Source organism: Hyperolius riggenbachi, chromosome 9 (genome assembly GCF_040937935.1).
Source record: "Hyperolius riggenbachi isolate aHypRig1 chromosome 9, aHypRig1.pri, whole genome shotgun sequence".
In the NCBI taxonomy this organism is placed as follows: domain Eukaryota; kingdom Metazoa; phylum Chordata; class Amphibia; order Anura; family Hyperoliidae; genus Hyperolius; species Hyperolius riggenbachi.
The window spans coordinates 4,105,119-4,130,932 of record NC_090654.1 but is presented as its reverse complement, the minus strand read 5'-3'; the positions used below and the strand labels follow the sequence as shown (position 1 = coordinate 4,130,932).

At 48.8% G+C, this 25,814-nt stretch overlaps 1 protein-coding gene across 1 annotated transcript in view; it reads right to left on the bottom strand.

Annotated features, from left to right (window-relative positions):
• Positions 1-5,135: 5,135 nt before the first annotated feature.
• The window catches only part of ISY1 (ISY1 splicing factor homolog), a 64,480-nt gene continuing 43,801 nt past the window's right edge, over positions 5,136-25,814 (bottom strand). Inside the window, exons 9-11 of the mRNA XM_068255002.1 lie at positions 23,310-23,422; positions 7,535-7,621; positions 5,136-5,340 (exon numbers count right to left, since the gene is read on the bottom strand). Of these exons, the coding sequence (XP_068111103.1) occupies positions 5,233-5,340; positions 7,535-7,621; positions 23,310-23,422 (308 nt within the window). The 3' untranslated portion in view covers positions 5,136-5,232. The remainder of the gene's footprint in view (positions 5,341-7,534; positions 7,622-23,309; positions 23,423-25,814) is intronic.

The following is a 25,814-nucleotide window of genomic DNA, read 5'->3' as shown; positions in this document are numbered from 1 at the left end:
CCTCCAGACACACAGCTGTACAATGTGCTATCACCTCCAGACACACCGCTATACAATGTGCAATCACCTCCAGACACACAGCTGTACAATGTGCAATCACCTCCAGACACACAGCTGTACAATGTGCAATCACCTCCAGACACACAGCTATACAATGTGCAATCACCTCCAGACACACAGCTATACAATGTGCAATCACCTCCAGACACACAGCTGTACAATGTGCAATCACCTCCAGACACACAGCTATACAATGTGCAATCACCTCCAGACACACCGCTATACAATGTGCAATCACCTCCACACACAGCTGTACAATGTGCAATCACCTCCAGACACACAGCTGTACAATGTGCAATCACCTCCAGACACACAGCTGTACAATGTGCAATCACCTCCAGACACACAGCTGTACAATGTGCAATCACCTCCAGACACACAGCTGTACAATGTGCAATCACCTCCAGACACACAGCTATACAATGTGCAATCACCTCCAGACACACCGCTATACAATGTGCAATCACCTCCAGACACACAGCTGTACAATGTGCAATCACCTCCAGACACACAGCTGTACAATGTGCAATCACCTCCAGACACACCGCTATACAATGTGCAATCACCTCCAGACACACAGCTGTACAATGTGCAATCACCTCCAGACACACCGCTGTACAATGTGCAATCACCTCCAGACACACAGCTGTACAATGTGCAATCACCTCCAGACACACAGCTGTACAATGTGCAATCAGCTCCAGACACACAGCTGTACAATGTGCAATCACCTCCAGACACACCGCTATACAATGTGCAATCACCTCCAGACACACAGCTATACAATGTGCAATCACCTCCAGACACACCGCTATACAATGTGCAATCACCTCCAGACACACCGCTATACAATGTGCAATCACCTCCAGACACACAGCTGTACAATGTGCAATCACCTCCAGACACACAGCTGTACAATGTGCAATCACCTCCAGACACACAGCTGTACAATGTGCAATCACCTCCAGACACACAGCTGTACAATGTGCAATCACCTCCAGACACACAGCTGTACAATGTGCAATCACCTCCAGACACACAGCTGTACAATGTGCAATCACCTCCAGACACACAGCTGTACAATGTGCAATCACCTCCAGACACACAGCTGTACAATGTGCAATCACCTCCAGACACACCGCTATACAATGTGCAATCACCTCCAGACACACAGCTGTACAATGTGCAATCACCTCCACACACAGCTGTACAATGTGCAATCACCTCCAGACACACAGCTGTACAATGTGCAATCACCTCCAGACACACAGCTGTACAATGTGCAATCACCTCCAGACACACAGCTGTACAATGTGCAATCACCTCCAGACACACAGCTGTACAATGTGCAATCACCTCCAGACACACAGCTATACAATGTGCAATCACCTCCAGACACACCGCTATACAATGTGCAATCACCTCCAGACACACAGCTGTACAATGTGCAATCACCTCCAGACACACAGCTGTACAATGTGCAATCACCTCCAGACACACCGCTATACAATGTGCAATCACCTCCAGACACACAGCTGTACAATGTGCAATCACCTCCAGACACACCGCTGTACAATGTGCAATCACCTCCAGACACACAGCTGTACAATGTGCAATCACCTCCAGACACACAGCTGTACAATGTGCAATCAGCTCCAGACACACAGCTGTACAATGTGCAATCACCTCCAGACACACCGCTATACAATGTGCAATCACCTCCAGACACACAGCTATACAATGTGCAATCACCTCCAGACACACCGCTATACAATGTGCAATCACCTCCAGACACACCGCTGTACAATGTGCAATCACCTCCAGACACACAGCTGTACAATGTGCAATCACCTCCAGACACACAGCTGTACAATGTGCAATCACCTCCAGACACACAGCTGTACAATGTGCAATCACCTCCAGACACACAGCTGTACAATGTGCAATCACCTCCAGACACACAGCTGTACAATGTGCAATCACCTCCAGACACACAGCTGTACAATGTGCAATCACCTCCAGACACACAGCTGTACAATGTGCAATCACCTCCAGACACACAGCTGTACAATATGCAATCACCTCCAGACACACACAATCCCTCCCAGCACTATGCAATGCTCCAGCAACTGATCACTGTGATTAGGCAATCTACTGCTGAGGGGAGAGCTGGGACGAGACTGCACACTTTTCATACACCATGTAATGTACTTGAATTACACAAATTAAAGGACACCTGAAGTGAGAGGTATATGGAGGCTGCCATATTTATTTCCTGTTAAACAATGCAGATTGCCTGGCTGCCCTGCTGCAGTAGTGTCTGAATCACTCACCTGAAACAAGCATGCAGGTAATTCAGTCACACTTCAGTCAGAGTACCTGATCTGCATGCTTGTTCAGGGGCTGTGGCTAAATGTAATAGAAGCAGATGATCAGCAGGACAGCCAGGCAACTGGCATTGTTTAACAGCAGATAAATATGGCAGGCTCTATATCCGTCTCCCTGCAGGTGTCCTTTAAAAAATTAGTTATCTTAAAAATTGAAATCCGGAAGCAGCAGTCCTCCCTGTAATGTGTTTCTGGGCCGCTGACAGATGATTGCTGGTGGTTAGCGGGCGTTATCCCTCTCACATGGAGCAGAGATCACCGGTTCCCGGGACTCACAGCTGCATCAGCCAATCACTGATCTCCTGTGACCAGAACAGAATCGCAGCCTTAGGAACGCAGTGATCAGATTTTTATAACAGGAGCCAGAGTTCTGATCACCGCTCCTTACACACAGACCCCATAATGTATAGATAGCGGTTCTCCACACGTCACTTTCTGGATATTTTGCTTCCTCTTGTGAATGGAAGAAGTCACCCGGGTTGTGGCGGCACATCTAGAATACAAAAAGAAAACTTCTAGCTCCAACCGCCTTAAAACGGATCTGAGATGAAAAACTAACTATAACAAGTAACTTTTCTATATATCTTATCTAAAGTTAAGTCTAGCTGCAAACAGCTTCAACAGTATATGATTATTTATTCCTGTGATACAATGACAGCAGCCATGTTCTGCTTGTCATCATTACACAGGCAAGCTGCTCTGCATCTCCACCCCTCAGCCTGTGAAAACGTCACTCCCCATCCTCCTTCCCTCTGCCTCTGAAATCTCTGGTTACTAACACCTCCTCCTCCTGCCCAGACTGAGCTCCCATAAGCCCTTGCTACCTGGATCTGAGAGTGCCTAGCACCGGAAAAGCTGTGGGCGTGGCTTGTTTAGTTTATAGGGAATTAGAGTATTAAAACAAAACAAAAAGTATTTGGCTTGAGGAATGCCCTATAAACTATATGAAAGGAACACAATTATGCAATGAGTAAACGTTTATCTCAAAGTGACACAGAATCGAAAAAAAATAAATAAAAAAATGATATAATGAATTGTATGTGTAGTACGTATAATCAATAGCACGTTAGTAGCAAAGAATATATTCTCATATTTTTATTTTCAGTTATATAGCTTTTTTTTTTATAAGATTGCATCATTCTGTCATATTTGCAATTACAAGCCATACTCTGTATTTTAAACTATGAAACAGAGCAGAGCTAATGATCCATTGAACTTCCCTGCAGTAAGATCTTATCTAACTGTCTCTGACATTTCTTTGATGTATAAGCGCTCCAGAAAACAGCACTGTAGCCAACCCAAGTTCCAAAGTTGAATACAATTGTGTTGCAGAAGGTGGCACACCATGCCCAAGGTGTGGGTGCCTTACCCTGTGGGTGCTGAGCCCAAGCGTCCGGGATCTCAATGATCAAGTGAAAAGTCCAGGTGAGCACACCGTTTAAAAATGCAGAATGCTTCAATGTATTGCTTCATAAGCACATGAACACTTGTCCAATGTCCATGTGGTTATGAAGCAATACATTGAAGCATTCTGCATTTTGAAACGGTGTACTAACCTGGACTTTTCACTTGATCAAGTTCCAAAGTTTGGTCGGAGAGCTTAAGGTAGCCATACACTGGTTTATTTGCCATCAGATCGACCAACAGATAGATCCCTCTCTGATCGAATCTGATCAGAGAGGGATGGTATGGCCGCCTTTACTGCAAACAGATTGTGAACCGATTTCAGCATGAAACCGATCACAATCTGTGAAGCTGCCACTCCCCCCCGCCAGCTATACATTACCTGATCCGGCCGGCACAAGTCCCCCGGTCTCCGCTGTCTTCTTCTCCGCGCTGGGCTCTGAGTCCGGCTGGCTTTACTGGATTTCCTGTCCGGTCGGAAGTTTAAACAGTAGAGGGCGCTCTACTGTTTAAACTTCCTGCCGGGACAGGAAGTTCAGTGAAGCCAGCCGGACTCAGAGCCCAGCGCGGAGAAGAAGACAGCGGGGATACGCACCGGCCGGATCAGGTCATGTATTGCAACTAGCGTCGGTCGTCGAACGCCGCTATCGACGCACTCCGGACCCGCCGGCGATCGAGCAAAATCTTCCGCACGGACGGATCGGCGGGAACGATTGATTTCGGAGGGAAATCGATCGTTTTGTCAGCGTTTGCGCAACGATATCACTGTGATCGAATCTGCTGTATATCGGCGGGAAAATCGTTAGGTGTATGGGCCCCTTTAGAGAAGCTCTTTTGCATAGATAACTGAAGTTTCTCAACTCTTCCTGTACTGGAAACAATATGAGATTCTTTTCTTTGCTGCTACTACTGTCTATATTCTTAGCTGTACTACACATACAATACATTATATCGTTTATTTTTTCTTCCGTGTCACTTTAAGCTGGCCATACACTTATAGATCACCACAGCGATCAATTCCTCTCTACAGGCTGTCGATCTAACCCCCACTCCAGCCCCAATCCACCTAGTTCATCCATCCTGTCCGATCACTGCATCTGATTGATTTTTGGTAAAAATCGGCCAAAATTTTATCGATCTGACATTTTTAGGGAATCGATTATTTGCACATCGGCTGAATCTGCAGGGAATCGAGCTGGAAGATTGATAAGTGTATGAGCACCGTTATCTCCATCAGCAGAATACGGTCGTTCTGTGTCTAATAAGGTAAACGTCACACCAGGCTGTACAAAAATCAGTCTATATTTTACTCTCTTGCGTTTATGTACAAAGTGTAAGAAAACAGGGAGAATGTACAGGGGTGAGGCCAGTATATACAGCGCTATACGCCCAACAGTCGCTTGGCGTCCTCGCTCTGCGCCATCAGTGCCTCGCTGGCGTATTTCTCCAGTAGTTCCATCTTCTTCCGTCTGATCAGAGCTTCCTCGATCTGCAGAGGAGGAGAGAGACCGGTCAGTATGCAAAGAGCGCGACAAACGTGGATTCAGATCATCATGCTGACAAATTCTGTAACCCATTAGTAGCTTCAGTAGAGTCATCTCGTGTGAGATCAGTAAGCTGCTTTTCACCTCAGCCAGAACTAGTTGTGCTGTAAATACTTGGAATGCTTTGATGTCTCTCTGCTAGCAGAAAATATAGAAACTGAAAGCAGAAGTCCTCTATTATTGTGTCACACTGCCCCCTAGTGACAAGTGTCCATAAATACACATTACAGCAGTGCTAATTAGTAGCAAGGAAATGTAAGAAATAAAATATTGCTAATAATATGGGCTGGAGCACTGGCAAGCCTATAAATAAACTGGCTGCTATATCTACAAAATGTTAGTCCTACTCGATACCCAATCCAGCTGGTTTATGGAGCTATTCGCATAACTTTCTACTTTCTAGCACACAAAAAATAAGTAGAGGAAAAGCTTTTTATAATTTCCTCCATCCGGCTCATCTGAGAGGTCAGAAATCACGCACTGCAGGTCGGCCAGATTTAGTGAAAATTAAGATTAGCTGACCGGAGGCGACACGACTCACTATGGCGACCTCATCCACAACAAATATTTATTCAGCTTCCATCCGCTGTGTAAGAATGCCAAGCGCATAAAGCACACACAAAGCACACATCAGAAATGACTTCATATGCCCGCAGTGGGGAAAACTTTAGCAAATTACTATTTTCAATGAGATCATTCTGCTGGAAAGAAAATATCTTATATAATCAATCCACAGCATTAAAGGGAACCTGAAGTGAGGGGGATATGGAGGCTGCCATATTTAATTCCTTTAAATGCAGATTGCCTGGCTGTCCTGCTGATCTTCTGCCTCTAATACATTTAAAGGTGGCCATATATCTGCCAGTTTTGCTGTTGATCAACCATCTGATTTGGTTATTATTAAATCGGAAATAATAATAATAATAATAATAATAATCGGTGCAGCAACAAGCATCGGGCACCAGTCGAATGCATCGATCAGACATGCTGGAAAACCTCAGGCCGACATAACCGTGTGCGATCTCACAACCGATAAATGCGACGGGACCCCAAGCCGCCGCCGCCCCCCCCCCCCCAGAACATTATCAGCCCCCCGGGGCTCGGGCATTATATCTCACCTGTCCGGCCGCTCCGAGTCCACCTGCTCCGCATATCCGGGTCCCGCCTTGGGACTGGCGTACGTGTGACGTCATACACATGCTACATGCGGCGGTCACGTGGGACAGGACTATGCAGAAGAGAAGCAGGTGGACTCGCGGTGGCTGAACAGGTGAGATACTATAATGCACAAGGCACCGGGAGGCGCAGCAAAGCAGGCGGCGTCACAAGGCTTAATTCCTGAAATATTTCGATCTGTCCATATATCTCTAGAACTGTGGGCAACTTTAGCCATAGCCCCTGAACAAGCATGCAGCAGATCAGGTGCTCTGACTGAAGTCAGACTGGATTAGCTGCATGCTTGTTCCAGGTGTGTGATTCAGTCACTACAGCAGCCAAGTAGATCAGCAGGGCTACCAGGCATCTAGAATTTTTTTAAAGCGGACCCAAACCAAACATTTTTTTTTAATTCAAAATATATAGTTGCAACACTCTGACACATACAAAGATAATAAACACTCCTGCAAGCCTATGAGCATTTCAGTGCATGCTTTTCCCCCTTCTCTTTCCATAACTAGGGTAATACAGGTGGCAGCCATTACTTCTGAGCTTAGTAGGAGGTGTTAGATCATGGGTATGTTTGTCTTCAGCTCCCCTCCCTCACAGGGGCGTCGTCTATGTGAGATCTCCCACAAGCTGAGATCACCTCCCCTGTGACATCATCAGTAGCAGCCTGTGTTTTGTTTTTTATCTCCTCCACCAGTCTGCCGGATTCTGTCCCGGAAATATGAAAGGAAGGGAGGGGTTCCTCTATTAACTGTAAAATATTTTATATTTGTCATCGTGCAGCTGAAAAAATATTTATTATTATAAGTTAGAAAAAATATTTTATTTCTGAAATCTTGTATTTTTAATTTGGGCCCACTTTAAGTTTATCAAGGTGTACAGTAATTCCTTGGCTGATCAGGTAGCACACATCACACTTCAGCAGGCATCCGATTTAATGGATGTTCGTAAAACCATCAGAATCCTTCCGCTTACCTCTTTCTGAGACGGCACCGGGACGTGAGCGATAAACGTTTGCTGTCCCTCTTCCCCTTCTTTATCGGCGTCACTGTCCTCGCCAGACTGAAACACAGCAGAAGACACAGGTCAGTCCAGGAACCAGGCATTCACTAAGCATTACTGCATGTAAGAGGGCAGCAAACAGCTGATCTTACTGACCAGCTTGTGAAATGCCGCAGGCTCCCACGTTAGCAGTCCACGATCAATGGGTCAGAGACTGCTCTCTCTGCCGCTGCGGGAGGCTTCGGCAATCAGCGGTGGAAGTGAGCAGTCTCCGCCCCATCGTTCGTGGACTGCTACCTGGGGATCTATAGGTCCCAGAGCCTCCCCTCTCCTTAGGTGAGTACCCGGTTTTTTATTTTGTTTTAACTTCACTCCCTTTAATACACCATATCACCAGAAGTAATTTTCCTGGAGATCGCCACCTTCATAAACAGACACATACATGTTACATACAGGAATTTATTTGATCAGAAATACAAGCCTCTGGTTCTACCTGGCAGGAGAGATTCAAAACATAAAAAGCACAATGTTGCTCAACAATCAGCAGATATCAATAGAGATTGGGCAATGTTTATGTGAGCACGCGGTAATTTCATGGACGCTGTCTCAATCTGTTTAATCACACAGCGCCCGTCAGGTGACCTCACACCATGAGTAGGGCGCGTGGAAGAAATAGGAGGGCCAGGTCTGTGCAGCTGCAACCCACCGTGATCACAGAGCAAGAGATCAAACATTCACGTGGGCGCAGCAGACGGATGCAGATGGACGTAGGCACAGCAGGCACAGGAGACGGACGCAGCCACAGCTGACGGACTCAGACACAGCAGAGGTACGCAGACACAGCAGAGGGACGCAGACACAGCAGAGGGACGCAGACACAGCAGAGGGACGCAGACACAGCAGAGGGACGCAGACACAGCAGAGGGACGCACACACAGCAGAGGGACGCACACACAGCTGACGGACGCACACACAGCTGACGGACGCACACACAGCTGACGGACGCACACACAGCTGACGGACTCAGACACAGCTGACGGACGCAGACACAGCTGACGGACGCAGACACAGCTGACGGACGCACACACAGCTGACGGACGCACACACAGCTGACGGACGCACACACAGCTGACGGACGCACACACAGCTGACGGACGCACACACAGCTGACGGACGCACACACAGCTGACGGACGCACACACAGCTGACGGACGCACACACAGCTGACGGACGCAGACACAGCAGAGGGACTCAGACACAGCTGACGGACGCAGACACAGCAGAGGGACGCAGACACAGCTGACGGACGCAGACACAGCTGACGGACGCAGACACAGCTGACGGACGCAGACACAGCTGACGGACGCACACACAGCTGACGGACGCACACACAGCTGACGGACGCACACACAGCTGACGGACGCACACACAGCTGACGGACGCACACACAGCTGACGGACGCACACACAGCTGACGGACGCACACACAGCTGACGGACGCACACACAGCTGACGGACGCACACACAGCTGACGGACGCAGACACAGCTGACGGACGCAGACACAGCTGACGGACGCAGACACAGCTGACGGACGCAGACACAGCTGACGGACGCAGACACAGCTGACGGACGCAGACACAGCTGACGGACGCAGACACAGCAGAGGGACGCAGACACAGCAGAGGGACGCAGACACAGCAGAGGGACGCAGACACAGCAGAGGGACGCAGACACAGCTGACGGACGCAGACACAGCTGACGGACGCAGACACAGCTGACGGACGCAGACACAGCTGACGGACTCAGACACAGCTGACGGACGCAGACACAGCAGAGGGACGCAGACACAGCAGAGGGACTCAGACACAGCTGACGGACGCAGACACAGCAGAGGGACGCAGACACAGCAGAGGGACGCAGACACAGCAGAGGGACGCAGACACAGCAGAGGGACGCAGACACAGCAGAGGGACGCAGACACAGCTGACGGACGCAGACACAGCAGAGGGACTCAGACACAGCTGACGGACGCAGACACAGCAGAGGGACGCAGACACAGCAGAGGGACGCAGACACAGCAGAGGGACGCAGACACAGCAGAGGGACGCAGACACAGCAGAGGGACGCAGACACAGCAGAGGGACGCAGACACAGCTGACGGACGCAGACACACCTGACGGACGCAGACACAGCTGACGGACTCAGACACAGCTGACGGACTCAGACACAGCTGACGGACTCAGACACAGCTGACGGACTCAGACACAGCTGACGGACTCAGACACAGCTGACGGACGCAGACACAGCTGACGGACGCAGACACAGCAGAGGGACGCAGACACAGCAGAGGGACGCAGACACAGCAGAGGGACGCAGACACAGCAGAGGGACGCAGACACAGCTGACGGACGCAGACACAGCTGACGGACGCAGACACAGCTGACGGACGCAGACACAGCTGACGGACGCAGACACAGCTGACGGACGCAGACACAGCAGAGGGACGCAGACACAGCAGAGGGACGCAGACACAGCAGAGGGACGCAGACACAGCTGACAGACGCAGACACAGCTGACAGACGCAGACACAGCAGAGGGACGCAGACACAGCAGAGGGACGCAGACACAGCAGAGGGACGCAGACACAGCAAAGGGACGCAGACACAGCAAAGGGGCGCAGACCCATCAAGCAGCCAATAGCCCTTGTTAAGTGTGATATCGCCTCACTACTAAGTGCATTTTTAACAACTAAAGGATTGTCAGAAAACGTTACCATGCTATCGGAGCACAACTGTGGCCTGCATGCAAATAACGTTTTCTCCTGAGTTGTCACCTAGGTGATATTTTTACAATTCTTCCATAAAATAACCAGCTGGTTTTAAATAACCAGCAAGCAAGAAAATAGTCAAAATAATTTTGACAGTACTTTCTACCTACTTTTTGATACAGTCATGGCCGAAATTGTTGGAAACCCAGAAAATTTCCCAGAAAATCAAGTATTTATCACTGAAAAGTATTGCAGTAACATGTTTTGCTATACACATGTTTGCTCACTTTGTGTGTATTGGAACAAAACAAAAAGGGAGGAAAAAAAGCAAATTGGACATAATGTCACACGAAACTCCAAAAATGGGCTAATTATTGGCACCGTCAACTTAAGATTTGGTTGCACAACCTTTAGAAAACATAACTGAAATCAGCCGCTTCCTATAACCATCAATAAGCTCCTTACACCTCTCACCCGGAATTTTGGACCACTCTGCCTCTGAAAACTGCTCAAGGTCTCGCTTATTGGAAGGGCGACTTTTCCCAACATTTTAAAATCTCTCCACAGGTGTTCAGTGGGATTTAGATCTGGACTCATCGCTGGCCACTTCAGAACTCTCCAGCGCTTTGTTGCCATCCATTTCTGGGTGCTTTTAGACATATGTTTGGGGTCATTGTCCTGCTGGAAGACCCAAGATCTCTGACGCAGAGCCAGCTTTCTGACACTGGGCTCTACAGTGTGACCCAAAATCATTTGATAATTCTCAGATTTCATGATGCCTTGCACACATTCAAAGAACTCAGTGCCAGAGGCAGCAAAGCAACCCCAAAACATCATTGCACCTCCACCATATTTCACAGTAGGTACTGCGTCTTTGCTTTGTAGGCCTCATTCCATTTTCGGTAAACAATAGGATGTTGTACTTTACCTAAAAGCTTTATCCTGGTCTCACAAGACGTTTTCCCAGAAGGATTTTGACTCACTCAAGTACATTTTGGCAAACTGCCTTTTTATCTGCATCAGCAGTGGGGTCCCTCTGGCTCTTATTTGGTACATCTGCTGCACAAAGGAAGTTGCAGAGCATGCTGGGTTTTCTTTTCTTTGTTACTTTCCCCTCAGACTTAAAGTACACCCGAGGTGACATGTGACATGATGAGATAGACGTGTGTATGTACAGTGCCTAGCACACAAATAACTAGGCTGTGTTCCTTTTTTTCTTTCTCTGAAAGAGTTAAATATAAGGTATGTAAGTGGCTGACTATGTCCTGACTCAGACAGGAAGTGACAACAATGTGACCCTCACTGATAAGAAATTCCAACTTTAAACCACTTTCCTAGCAGAAAATGGCTTCTGAGAGCAAGAATTTCTTATCAGTGAGGGTCACACAAGGAGGAAATGATGTCAGGATTGGCTTCAAGATAGACACAGAAAAAATGGAAAATCCTAAAAAGGATCTTCTCTTTTTTAACTATAGAAAAGTCACTAAAATCAAAATGTGGACAGTGCAATACATAGGTGGGGTGCCAACAATTTCGGCCATGACTGTGTTTTCAGTTGCAGAGTGATGAAAAGGTATTTTAAACAGAAGATGAGAAATTATCGCCTCAGAGAAAATGTAGGAGAAATAGTGAATTGCGTATGGGCCTCCATGTCCTCAGAGAGGATTCAGAGCTGGCGGTTACCTCATCAGCTGCCACTGCATAGATAGGAGGTTACCTCATCAGCTGCCACTGCATAGATAGGAGGTTACCTCATCAGCTGCCACCGCATAGATAGGAGGTTACCTCATCAGCTGCCACTGCATAGATAGGTTACCTCATCAGCTGCCACCACATAGATAGGAGGTTACCTCATCAGCTGCCACTGCATAGATAGGAGGTTACCTCATCAGCTGCCACCACATAGATAGGAGGTTACCTCATCAGCTGCCACCGCATAGATAGGTTACCTCATCAGCTGCCACTGCATAGATAGGAGGTTAACTCATCAGCTGCCACTGCATAGATAGGTTACCTCATCAGCTGCCACCGCATAGATAGGAGGTTACCTCATCAGCTGCCACCGCATAGATAGGTTACCTCATCAGCTGCCACCACATAGATAGGTGGTTACCTCATCAGCTGCCACCGCATAGATAGGAGGTTACCTCATCAGCTGCCACCGCATAGATAGGTTACCTCATCAGCTGCCACCACATAGATAGGTGGTTACCTCATCAGCTGCCACTGCATAGATAGGAGGTTACCTCATCAGCTGCCACCACATAGATAGGAGGTTACCTCATCAGCTGCCACTGCATAGATAGGAGGTTACCTCATCAGCTGCCTACCTCATCAGCTGCCACCGCATAGATAGGAGGTTACCTCATCAGCTGCCACTGCATAGATAGGAGGTTACCTCATCAGCTGCAACTGCATAGATAGGAGGTTACCTCATCAGCTGCCACCGCATAGATAGGAGGTTACCTCATCAGCTGCAACTGCATAGATAGGAGGTTACCTCATCAGCTGCAACTGCATAGATAGGAGGTTACCTCATCAGCTGCCACTGCATAGATAGGAGGTTACCTCATCAGCTGCAACTGCATAGATAGGAGGTTACCTCATCAGCTGCAACTGCATAGATAGGAGGTTATCTCATCAGCTGCCACTGCATAGATAGGAGGTTACCTCATCAGCTGCCACCGCATAGATAGGAGGTTACCTCATCAGCTGCCACTGCATAGATAGGTTACCTCATCAGCTGCCACTGCATAGATAGGAGGTTACCTCATCAGCTGCCACTGCATAGATAGGAGGTTACCTCATCAGCTGCCACCGCATAGATAGGAGGTTACCTCATCAGCTGCCACTGCATAGATAGGTTACCTCATCAGCTGCCACTGCATAGATAGGAGGTTACCTCATCAGCTGCCACTGCATAGATAGGAGGTTACCTCATCAGCTGCAACTGCATAGATAGGAGGTTACCTCATCAGCTGCAACTGCATAGATAGGAGGTTACCTCATCAGCTGCCACTGCATAGATAGGAGGTTACCTCATCAGCTGCCACTGCATAGATAGGAGGTTACCTCATCAGCTGCCACCGCATAGATAGGATGTTACCTCATCAGCTGCCACTGCATAGATAGGTTACCTCATCAGCTGCCACCACATAGATAGGAGGTTACCTCATCAGCTGCCACCGCATAGATAGGAGGTTACCTCATCAGCTGCCACCGCATAGATAGGAGGTTACCTCATCAGCTGCCACCGCATAGATAGGTTACCTCATCAGCTGCCACCACATAGATAGGTGGTTACCTCATCAGCTGCCACTGCATAGATAGGAGGTTACCTCATCAGCTGCCACCACATAGATAGGAGGTTACCTCATCAGCTGCCACTGCATAGATAGGAGGTTACCTCATCAGCTGCCTACCTCATCAGCTGCCACCGCATAGATAGGAGGTTACCTCATCAGCTGCCACTGCATAGATAGGAGGTTACCTCATCAGCTGCAACTGCATAGATAGGAGGTTACCTCATCAGCTGCCACCGCATAGATAGGAGGTTACCTCATCAGCTGCAACTGCATAGATAGGAGGTTACCTCATCAGCTGCAACTGCATAGATAGGAGGTTACCTCATCAGCTGCCACTGCATAGATAGGAGGTTACCTCATCAGCTGCAACTGCATAGATAGGAGGTTACCTCATCAGCTGCAACTGCATAGATAGGAGGTTATCTCATCAGCTGCCACTGCATAGATAGGAGGTTACCTCATCAGCTGCCACCGCATAGATAGGAGGTTACCTCATCAGCTGCCACTGCATAGATAGGTTACCTCATCAGCTGCCACTGCATAGATAGGAGGTTACCTCATCAGCTGCCACTGCATAGATAGGAGGTTACCTCATCAGCTGCCACCGCATAGATAGGAGGTTACCTCATCAGCTGCCACTGCATAGATAGGTTACCTCATCAGCTGCCACTGCATAGATAGGAGGTTACCTCATCAGCTGCCACTGCATAGATAGGAGGTTACCTCATCAGCTGCAACTGCATAGATAGGAGGTTACCTCATCAGCTGCAACTGCATAGATAGGAGGTTACCTCATCAGCTGCCACTGCATAGATAGGAGGTTACCTCATCAGCTGCCACTGCATAGATAGGAGGTTACCTCATCAGCTGCCACTGCATAGATAGGAGGTTACCTCATCAGCTGCCACTGCATAGATAGGTTACCTCATCAGCTGCCACTGCATAGATAGGAGGTTACCTCATCAGCTGCCACTGCATAGATAGGAGGTTACCTCATCAGCTGCCACTGCATAGATAGGAGGTTACCTCATCAGCTGCCACCGCATAGATAGGAGGTTACCTCATCAGCTGCCACCGCATAGATAGGAGGTTACCTCATCAGCTGCCACCGCATAGATAGGTTACCTCATCAGCTGCCACCGCATAGATAGGTTACCTCATCAGCTGCCACTGCATAGATAGGAGGTTACCTCATCAGCTGCCACTGCATAGATAGGAGGTTACCTCATCAGCTGCCACCGCATAGATAGGAGGTTACCTCATCAGCTGCCACTGCATAGATAGGAGGTTACCTCATCAGCTGCAACTGCATAGATAGGAGGTTACCTCATCAGCTGCAACTGCATAGATAGGAGGTTACCTCATCAGCTGCAACTGCATAGATAGGAGGTTACCTCATCAGCTGCCACTGCATAGATAGGAGGTTACCTCATCAGCTGCCACTGCATAGATAGGAGGTTACCTCATCAGCTGCCACCGCATAGATAGGAGGTTACCTCATCAGCTGCCACCGCATAGATAGGAGGTTACCTCATCAGCTGCAACTGCATAGATAGGAGGTTACCTCATCAGCTGCAACTGCATAGATAGGAGGTTACCTCATCAGCTGCCACTGCATAGATAGGAGGTTACCTCATCAGCTGCCACCGCATAGATAGGAGGTTACCTCATCAGCTGCCACTGCATAGATAGGTTACCTCATCAGCTGCCACCACATAGATAGGAGGTTACCTCATCAGCTGCCACTGCATAGATAGGAGGTTACCTCATCAGCTGCCACCACATAGATAGGAGGTTACCTCATCAGCTGCCACCGCATAGATAGGTTACCTCATCAGCTGCCACTGCATAGATAGGAGGTTAACTCATCAGCTGCCACTGCATAGATAGGTTACCTCATCAGCTGCCACTGCATAGATAGGAGGTTACCTCATCAGCTGCCACTGCATAGATAGGAGGTTACCTCATCAGCTGCCACCGCATAGATAGGAGGTTACCTCATCAGCTGCCACTGCATAGATAGGTTACCTCATCAGCTGCCACCACATAGATAGGAGGTTACCTCATCAGCTGCCACCGCATAGATAGGAGGTTACCTCATCAGCTGCCACCGCATAGATAGGTTACCTCATCAGCTGCCACCACATAGATAGGTGGTTACCTCATCAGCTGCCACTGCATAGATAGGAGGTTACCTCATCAGCTGCCACCACATAGATAGGAGGTTACCTCATCAGCTGCCACTGCATAGATAGGAGGTTACCTCATCAGCTGCCTACCTCATCAGCTGCCACCGCATAGATAGGAGGTTACCTCATCAGCTGCCACTGCATAGATAGGAGGTTACCTCATCAGCTGCAACTGCATAGATAGGAGGTTACCTCATCAGCTGCCACCGCATAGATAGGAGGTTACCTCATCAGCTGCAACTGCATAGATAGGAGGTTACCTCATCAGCTGCAACTGCATAGATAGGAGGTTACCTCATCAGCTGCCACTGCATAGATAGGAGGTTACCTCATCAGCTGCAACTGCATAGATAGGAGGTTACCTCATCAGCTGCAACTGCATAGATAGGAGGTTATCTCATCAGCTGCCACTGCATAGATAGGAGGTTACCTCATCAGCTGCCACCGCATAGATAGGAGGTTACCTCATCAGCTGCCACTGCATAGATAGGTTACCTCATCAGCTGCCACTGCATAGATAGGAGGTTACCTCATCAGCTGCCACTGCATAGATAGGAGGTTACCTCATCAGCTGCCACCGCATAGATAGGAGGTTACCTCATCAGCTGCCACTGCATAGATAGGTTACCTCATCAGCTGCCACTGCATAGATAGGAGGTTACCTCATCAGCTGCCACTGCATAGATAGGAGGTTACCTCATCAGCTGCAACTGCATAGATAGGAGGTTACCTCATCAGCTGCAACTGCATAGATAGGAGGTTACCTCATCAGCTGCCACTGCATAGATAGGAGGTTACCTCATCAGCTGCCACTGCATAGATAGGAGGTTACCTCATCAGCTGCCACTGCATAGATAGGAGGTTACCTCATCAGCTGCCACTGCATAGATAGGTTACCTCATCAGCTGCCACTGCATAGATAGGAGGTTACCTCATCAGCTGCCACTGCATAGATAGGAGGTTACCTCATCAGCTGCCACTGCATAGATAGGAGGTTACCTCATCAGCTGCCACCGCATAGATAGGAGGTTACCTCATCAGCTGCCACCGCATAGATAGGAGGTTACCTCATCAGCTGCCACCGCATAGATAGGTTACCTCATCAGCTGCCACCGCATAGATAGGTTACCTCATCAGCTGCCACTGCATAGATAGGAGGTTACCTCATCAGCTGCCACTGCATAGATAGGAGGTTACCTCATCAGCTGCCACCGCATAGATAGGAGGTTACCTCATCAGCTGCCACTGCATAGATAGGAGGTTACCTCATCAGCTGCAACTGCATAGATAGGAGGTTACCTCATCAGCTGCAACTGCATAGATAGGAGGTTACCTCATCAGCTGCAACTGCATAGATAGGAGGTTACCTCATCAGCTGCCACTGCATAGATAGGAGGTTACCTCATCAGCTGCCACTGCATAGATAGGAGGTTACCTCATCAGCTGCCACCGCATAGATAGGAGGTTACCTCATCAGCTGCCACCGCATAGATAGGAGGTTACCTCATCAGCTGCAACTGCATAGATAGGAGGTTACCTCATCAGCTGCAACTGCATAGATAGGAGGTTACCTCATCAGCTGCCACTGCATAGATAGGAGGTTACCTCATCAGCTGCCACCGCATAGATAGGAGGTTACCTCATCAGCTGCCACTGCATAGATAGGTTACCTCATCAGCTGCCACTGCATAGATAGGTTACCTCATCAGCTGCCACTGCATAGATAGGTTACCTCATCAGCTGCCACTGCATAGATAGGAGGTTACCTCATCAGCTGCAACTGCATAGATAGGAGGTTACCTCATCAGCTGCCACTGCATAGATAGGAGGTTACCTCATCAGCTGCAACTGCATAGATAGGAGGTTACCTCATCAGCTGCAACTGCATAGATAGGAGGTTACCTCATCAGCTGCCACTGCATAGATAGGAGGTTACCTCATCAGCTGCCACTGCATAGATAGGAGGTTACCTCATCAGCTGCCACCGCATAGATAGGAGGTTACCTCATCAGCTGCCACTGCATAGATAGGTTACCTCATCAGCTGCCACTGCATAGATAGGAGGTTACCTCATCAGCTGCCACTGCATAGATAGGAGGTTACCTCATCAGCTGCCACTGCATAGATAGGAAGTTACCTCATCAGCTGCCACTGCATAGATAGGAGGTTACCTCATCAGCTGCCACCGCATAGATAGGAGGTTACCTCATCAGCTGCCACCGCATAGATAGGTTACCTCATCAGCTGCCACTGCATAGATAGGAGGTTACCTCATCAGCTGCCACTGCATAGATAGGAGGTTACCTCATCAGCTGCCACTGCATAGATAGGAGGTTACCTCATCAGCTGCCAATGCATAGATAGGAGGTTACCTCATCAGCTGCCACTGCATAGATAGGAGGTTACCTCATCAGCTGCCACTGCATAGATAGGAGGTTACCTCATCAGCTGCAACTGCATAGATAGGAGGTTACCTCATCAGCTGCCACTGCATAGATAGGAGGTTACCTCATCAGCTGCCACCGCATAGATAGGAGGTTACCTCATCAGCTGCCACCGCATAGATAGGTTACCTCATCAGCTGCCACTGCATAGATAGGAGGTTACCTCATCAGCTGCCACTGCATAGATAGGAGGTTACCTCATCAGCTGCCACTGCATAGATAGGAGGTTACCTCATCAGCTGCCACTGCATAGATAGGAGGTTACCTCATCAGCTGCCACTGCATAGATAGGAGGTTACCTCATCAGCTGCCACTGCATAGATAGGAGGTTACCTCATCAGCTGCCACTGCATAGATAGGAGGTTACCTCATCAGCTGCCACTGCATAGATAGGAGGTTACCTCATCAGCTGCCACTGCATAGATAGGAGGTTACCTCATCAGCTGCCACTGCATAGATAGGAGGTTACCTCATCAGCTGCCACTGCATAGATAGGAGGTTACCTCATCAGCTGCCACTGCATAGATAGGAGGTTACCTCATCAGCTGCCACTGCATAGATAGGTTACCTCATCAGCTGCCACCGCATAGATAGGAGGTTACCTCATCAGCTGCCACTGCATAGATAGGAGGTTACCTCATCAGCTGCCACTGCATAGATAGGTTACCTCATCAGCTGCCACCACATAGATAGGAGGTTACCTCATCAGCTGCCACCGCATAGATAGGAGGTTACCTCATCAGCTGCCACCGCATAGATAGGAGGTTACCTCATCAGCTGCCACTGCATAGATAGGAGGTTACCTCATCAGCTGCCACTGCATAGATAGGTTACCTCATCAGCTGCCACCGCATAGATAGGAGGTTACCTCATCAGCTGCCACCGCATAGATAGGAGGTTACCTCATCAGCTGCCACTGCATAGATAGGTTGCCTCATCAGCTGCCACCACATAGATAGGAGGTTACCTCATCAGCTGCCACCGCATAGATAGGAGGTTACCTCATCAGCTGCCACTGCATAGATAGGAGGTTACCTCATCAGCTGCCACTGCATAGATAGGTTACCTCATCAGCTGCCACTGCATAGATAGGAGGTTACCTCATCAGCTGCTACTGCATAGATAGGAGGTTACCTCATCAGCTGCCACTGCATAGATAGGTTACCTCATCAGCTGCCACCGCATAGATAGGAGGTTACCTCATCAGCTGCCACTGCTTAGATAGGAGGTTACCTCATCAGCTACCACTGCATAGATAGGTTACCTCATCAGCTGCCACCGCATAGATAGGAGGTTACCTCATCAGCTGCCACTGCATAGATAGGTTACCTCATCAGCTGCCACCGCATAGATAGGAGGTTACCTCATCAGCTGCCACTGCATAGATAGGAGGTTACCTCATCAGCTGCCACTGCATAGATAGGTTACCTCATCAGCTGCCACTGCATAGATAGGAGGTTACCTCATCAGCTGCCACTGCATAGATAGGAGGTTACCTCATCAGCTGCCACTGCATAGATAGGAGGTTACCTCATCAGCTGCCACTGCATAGATAGGAGGTTACCTCATCAGCTGCCACTGCATAGATAGGAGGTTACCTCATCAGCTGCCACCGCATAGATAGGAGGTTACCTCATCAGCTGCAACTGCATAGATAGGAGGTTACCTCATCAGCTGCCACTGCATAGATAGGAGGTTACCTCATCAGCTGCAACTGCATAGATAGGAGGTTACCTCATCAGCTGCCACTGCATAGATAGGAGGTTACCTCATCAGCTGCCACTGCATAGATAGGAGGTTACCTCATCAGCTGCCGCTGCATAGATAGGAGGTTACCTCATCAGCTGCCGCTGCATAGATAGGAGGTTACCTCATCAGCTGCAACTGCATAGATAGGAGGTTACCTCATCAGCTGCCACTGCATAGATAGGAGGTTACCTCATCAGCTGCCGCTGCATAGATAGGAGGTTACCTCATCAGCTGCCGCTGCATAGATAGGAGGTTACATCATCAGCTGCCGCCGCATACATAGGAGGTTACCTCATCAGCTGCCACCGCATATATAGGAGGTTACCTCATCAGCTGCCACCACATAGATAGGAGGTTACCTCATCAGCTGCCACCGCATAGATAGGAGGTTACCTCATCAGCTGCCACCGCATAGATAGGTTACCTCATCAGCTGCCACTGCATAGATAGGAGGTTACCTCATCAGCTGCCACTGCATAGATAGGAGGTTACCTCATCAGCTGCCACTGCATAGATAGGAGGTTACCTCATCAGCTGCCACTGCATAGATAGGAGGTTACCTCATCAGCTGCCACCACATAGATAGGAGGTTACCTCATCAGCTGCCACCGCATAGATAGGAGGTTACCTCATCAGCTGCCACCGCATAGATAGGTTACCTCATCAGCTGCCACCACATAGATAGGAGGTTACCTCATCAGCTGCCACTGCATAGATAGGAGGTTACCTCATCAGCTGCCACCACATAGATAGGAGGTTACCTCATCAGCTGCCTACCTCATCAGCTGCCACCGCATAGATATGAGGTTACCTCATCAGCTGCCACTGCATAGATAGGAGGTTACCTCATCAGCTGCCACTGCATAGATAGGAGGTTACCTCATCAGCTGCAACTGCATAGATAGGAGGTTACCTCATCAGCTGCCACCACATAGATAGGAGGTTACCTCATCAGCTGCAACTGCATAGATAGGAGGTTACCTCATCAGCTGCAACTGCATAGATAGGAGGTTACCTCATCAGCTGCCACTGCATAGATAGGAGGTTACCTCATCAGCTGCAACTGCATAGATAGGAGGTTACCTCATCAGCTGCAACTGCATAGATAGGAGGTTACCTCATCAGCTGCCACTACATAGATAGGAGGTTACCTCATCAGCTGCCACCGCATAGATAGGAGGTTACCTCATCAGCTGCCACTGCATAGATAGGTTACCTCATCAGCTGCCACTGCATAGATAGGAGGTTACCTCATCAGCTGCCACTGCATAGATAGGAGGTTACCTTATCAGCTGCCACCGCATAGATAGGAGGTTACCTCATCAGCTGCCACTGCATAGATAGGTTACCTCATCAGCTGCCACTGCATAGATAGGAGGTTACCTCATCAGCTGCCACTGCATAGATAGGTTACCTCATCAGCTGCCACTGCATAGATAGGAGGTTACCTCATCAGCTGCAACTGCATAGATAGGAGGTTACCTCATCAGCTGCCACTGCATAGATAGGAGGTTACCTCATCAGCTGCAACTGCATAGATAGGAGGTTACCTCATCAGCTGCAACTGCATAGATAGGAGGTTACCTCATCAGCTGCCACTGCATAGATAGGAGGTTACCTCATCAGCTGCCACCGCATAGATAGGAGGTTACCTCATCAGCTGCCACTGCATAGATAGGTTACCTCATCAGCTGCCACTGCATAGATAGGAGGTTACCTCATCAGCTGCCACTGCATAGATAGGAGGTTACCTCATCAGCTGCCACCGCATAGATAGGAGGTTACCTCATCAGCTGCCACTGCATAGATAGGAGGTTACCTCATCAGCTGCCACTGCATAGATAGGAGGTTACCTCATCAGCTGCCACTGCATAGATAGGAGGTTACCTCATCAGCTGCCACTGCATAGATAGGAGGTTACCTCATCAGCTGCCACTGCATAGATAGGTTACCTCATCAGCTGCCACTGCATAGATAGGAGGTTACCTCATCAGCTGCCACTGCATAGATAGGTTACCTCATCAGCTGCCACTGCATAGATAGGTTACCTCATCAGCTGCCACTGCATAGATAGGAGGTTACCTCATCAGCTGCCACTGCATAGATAGGAGGTTACCTCATTAGCTGCCACTGCATAGATAGGAGGTTACCTCATCAGCTGCCACCGCATAGATAGGAGGTTACCTCATCAGCTGCCACCGCATAGATAGGAGGTTACCTCATCAGCTGCCACCGCATAGATGGGAGGTTACCTCATCAGCTGCCACTGCATAGATAGGAGGTTACCTCATCAGCTGCCACTGCATAGATAGGAGGTTACCTCATCAGCTGCCACTGCATAGATAGGAGGTTACCTCATCAGCTGCCACTGCATAGATAGGAGGTTACCTCATCAGCTGCCACTGCATAGATAGGTTACCTCATCAGCTGCCACTGCATAGATAGGAGGTTACCTCATCAGCTGCCACTGCATAGATAGGAGGTTACCTCATTAGCTGCCACTGCATAGATAGGAGGTTACCTCATCAGCTGCCACCGCATAGATAGGACGTTACCTCATCAGCTGCCACCGCATAGATAGGAGGTTACCTCATCAGCTGCCACTGCATAGATAGGTTACCTCATCAGCTGCCACTGCATAGATAGGAGGTTACCTCATCAGCTGCCACTGCATAGATAGGAGGTTACCTCATCAGCTGCCACTGCATAGATAGGAGGTTACCTCATCAGCTGCCACTGCATAGATAGGAGGTTACCTCATCAGCTGCCACTGCATAGATAGGAGGTTACCTCATCAGCTGCCACTGCATAGATAGGAGGTTACCTCATCAGCTGCCACTGCATAGATAGGTTACCTCATCAGCTGCCACCGCATAGATAGGAGGTTACCTCATCAGCTGCCACCGCATAGATAGGAGGTTACCTCATCAGCTGCAACTGCATAGATAGGAGGTTACCTCATCAGCTGCCACCGCATAGATAGGAGGTTAGCTCATCAGCTGCCACTGCATAGATAGGCGGTTACCTCATCAGCTGCCACCGCATAGATAGGAGGTTACCTCATCAGCTGCCACTGCATAGATAGGTTACCTCATCAGCTGCCACTGCATAGATAGGAGGTTACCTCATCAGCTGCCACCGCATAGATAGGAGGTTACCTCATCAGCTGCCACTGCATAGATAGGAGGTTAGCTCATCAGCTGCCACCGCATAGATAGGAGGTTACCTCATCAGCTGCCACCGCATAGATAGGAGGTTACCTCATCAGCTGCCACCGCATAGATAGGAGGTTACCTCATCAGCTGCCACTGCATAGATATTGACTTCCTCCTCCTCTTCATTCTTCTCCCCGGATGCCAGACGAGCTTCCTTCTCAGCCTTCCACTTCTCTACAGCTTCTGCAATGGCTGGTAACAAATATAGGCAAAATCATTTATCAGTGATTCAAAATATAAAGTATATGCAGGAAAAGTGACTCCACCCGGCCAGCTCACCAAAAGCGACAACTGACCATTTCAGGACCCTTTCAGGTTAGGAACTCACTGGGCCGTTTTTGGCAGCATTTTAGGATCACTGACGATTCCCAGAAACTCTTGGCCAATGAAAGTGAGTGGGGAGAACCCATCAGTGCGATTGTAATTAGGGGTAATCGCAATCGCAGGACATGCAGCATTTCAAGCGCGTTTACACTCAATGCAAAGTATATAAGCGCTGCATAAATCGCTTATCAAAGCCATTATGCAGCGCTTTGGGGGCCGAGCGATTAGCTTTTCATAAAACTTTATTATAATTACCGGGTCTCTGTATTTCCGTCTTCCATCCGTAGCCCCGCCCCCTAAAGGAAGAGGTTGCAGGAGCTTCTCTGATTGGTCACAGAAAAGCACCTATTCCTTCTCTTCCTTTAGGGGGTGGAAGGAGGTCACCTGGTAAGAATGATAAAGTTTTAGTAAAATAAAAAAAAAAGTGACTCAACTCAGAAGTGCTGTACGGGTAACTATACAGCACTTCCAAGCGTCGGAAAATCGCAAATGCCCTAGCGTTGAACACAGCGCTACAGTGATTTTATAGCGCTGCGGTGGTTCCTAGTGGATTCTAGGCCTCAAGCACATTTTCGGTAAGTACTCGACTAGTTCCAGTTATGTACAGACATTAAACTTATCATCCAAGTCAACCTCATAATTTTGGGCCACATTTTTCATTCAACTCTTAATATATGTTTCTTGTAGAAAGACTCCTCCCACAGGCAGTATTTGCCGCTTGCCAGAGAACGGAGTGAGCGTGTCTGTACAAGGATCAGTACCACAGGCCACTGAAAGGACACTCAAACATCCTTTGTGGGGGAAAACCGTCCTGTCTGTATGTGGCTGCTATTTCAGTATAATAATCAGTCAGGGTGTACGAGAGGAATCGCTGCTGGGAGACTTGGGCGCAGAATACAACTGGTATATGGCTGATCCTGCTGCTGCACAAGTCCCGGGGGCAGTAATTACTATTCCCCCTCCAGGTCCACATGGATAGTGAGGGATGAAATAATTCAGCTTCCAGCAATTGCTGGAGGTCGAATTATTGCGTTTTATAAGTAACTTCAGCTCAGTCTTCTGACAGCGCCGAAGTTTCTCTCGTGCGTCGCGTCTTGTGCGTCGCTATAGCTGTAATTCCTATTACAGCCTATGGGGGCGCCGGCTGCACCCAAATCTCCAGCGCTGGATTAGAAGTGTTCGCAGTCAGGAATCCCTTCCCAGATGATACGGTGCTGCCTCTGAGGGCCCAGCATTGAGTTCTGTACAGGGCTGTAGAGTCAAAGAGACGGAGTCTGTTTCATAAACGGAGGAGTCGGATGATTTTTGTAATGACTCCACAGCCCTGCTTCTATACCATGATTCTCCACCCAAAACCCCAGCCTCGCTCCCCATTCCTGCCGTCTGATGGACCGCAGGGCAGCAGAATACAGAGAGATGGGATGAGGACTGCAATGATCGTCTATCAGATACATCACATCAATCTACTCTGCATGAGACAACTGTGGTCCGCTGCGGAAAAATCCAACTGTGCTCATTTTTCTGATCAGCAGATTGCACTGCCATTCACTGATGAGCAGCACTACGGGAGGTGGGGACTGAGGGGGGAGTGGCTGTGTAACCAACCCTATCAGGGATATCGGCACATTGCGTGCAACCCGGATACGGTACCGCACCTGTCGAGAGAGTGACCTCCACCTGACACTCATGCATAATGGAGGAATATAAATACAGCACATAGACAGAGCTGGGTGCCCAGGTGCAGATATCTCTACAGACCAGCCATACAGGACACTGTTCACTGATACAAAAGCACCACCCAAACATGACTTACAGACTACCCAGCCAGCTCATGGTGAACTACAACTCCCAGAACTACAATGGTCCTAAAAGGCCTCTTACTAAAATGCTGTGCAAAACAAACATTTGCCTTCTTAAAGGGGGACTGTAGCGAGAGGGATATGGAGGCGGCCATATTGATTTCCTTTTATGCAATCCCAGTTGCCTGGCTATCCTGCTGACCCTCTGCCTCTAAAACGATTAGCCATAGCCCCTGAACAAGCATGCAGCAGATCAGGTGTTTCTGACATTATTGTCAGATCTGATAAGATTAGTTGCATGCTTGTTTCTGGTGTTATGCAGACTCGAATGCATCCAAAATGACCAGCAGGGCTGCCAGGCAACTGGTATTGCTTAAAAGGCAGCCTCCATATACCTCTCACTACAGTTGTCCTTTAAAGAACAAATGTAGTGAGAGGTATATGGAGGCTGCCATATTTAT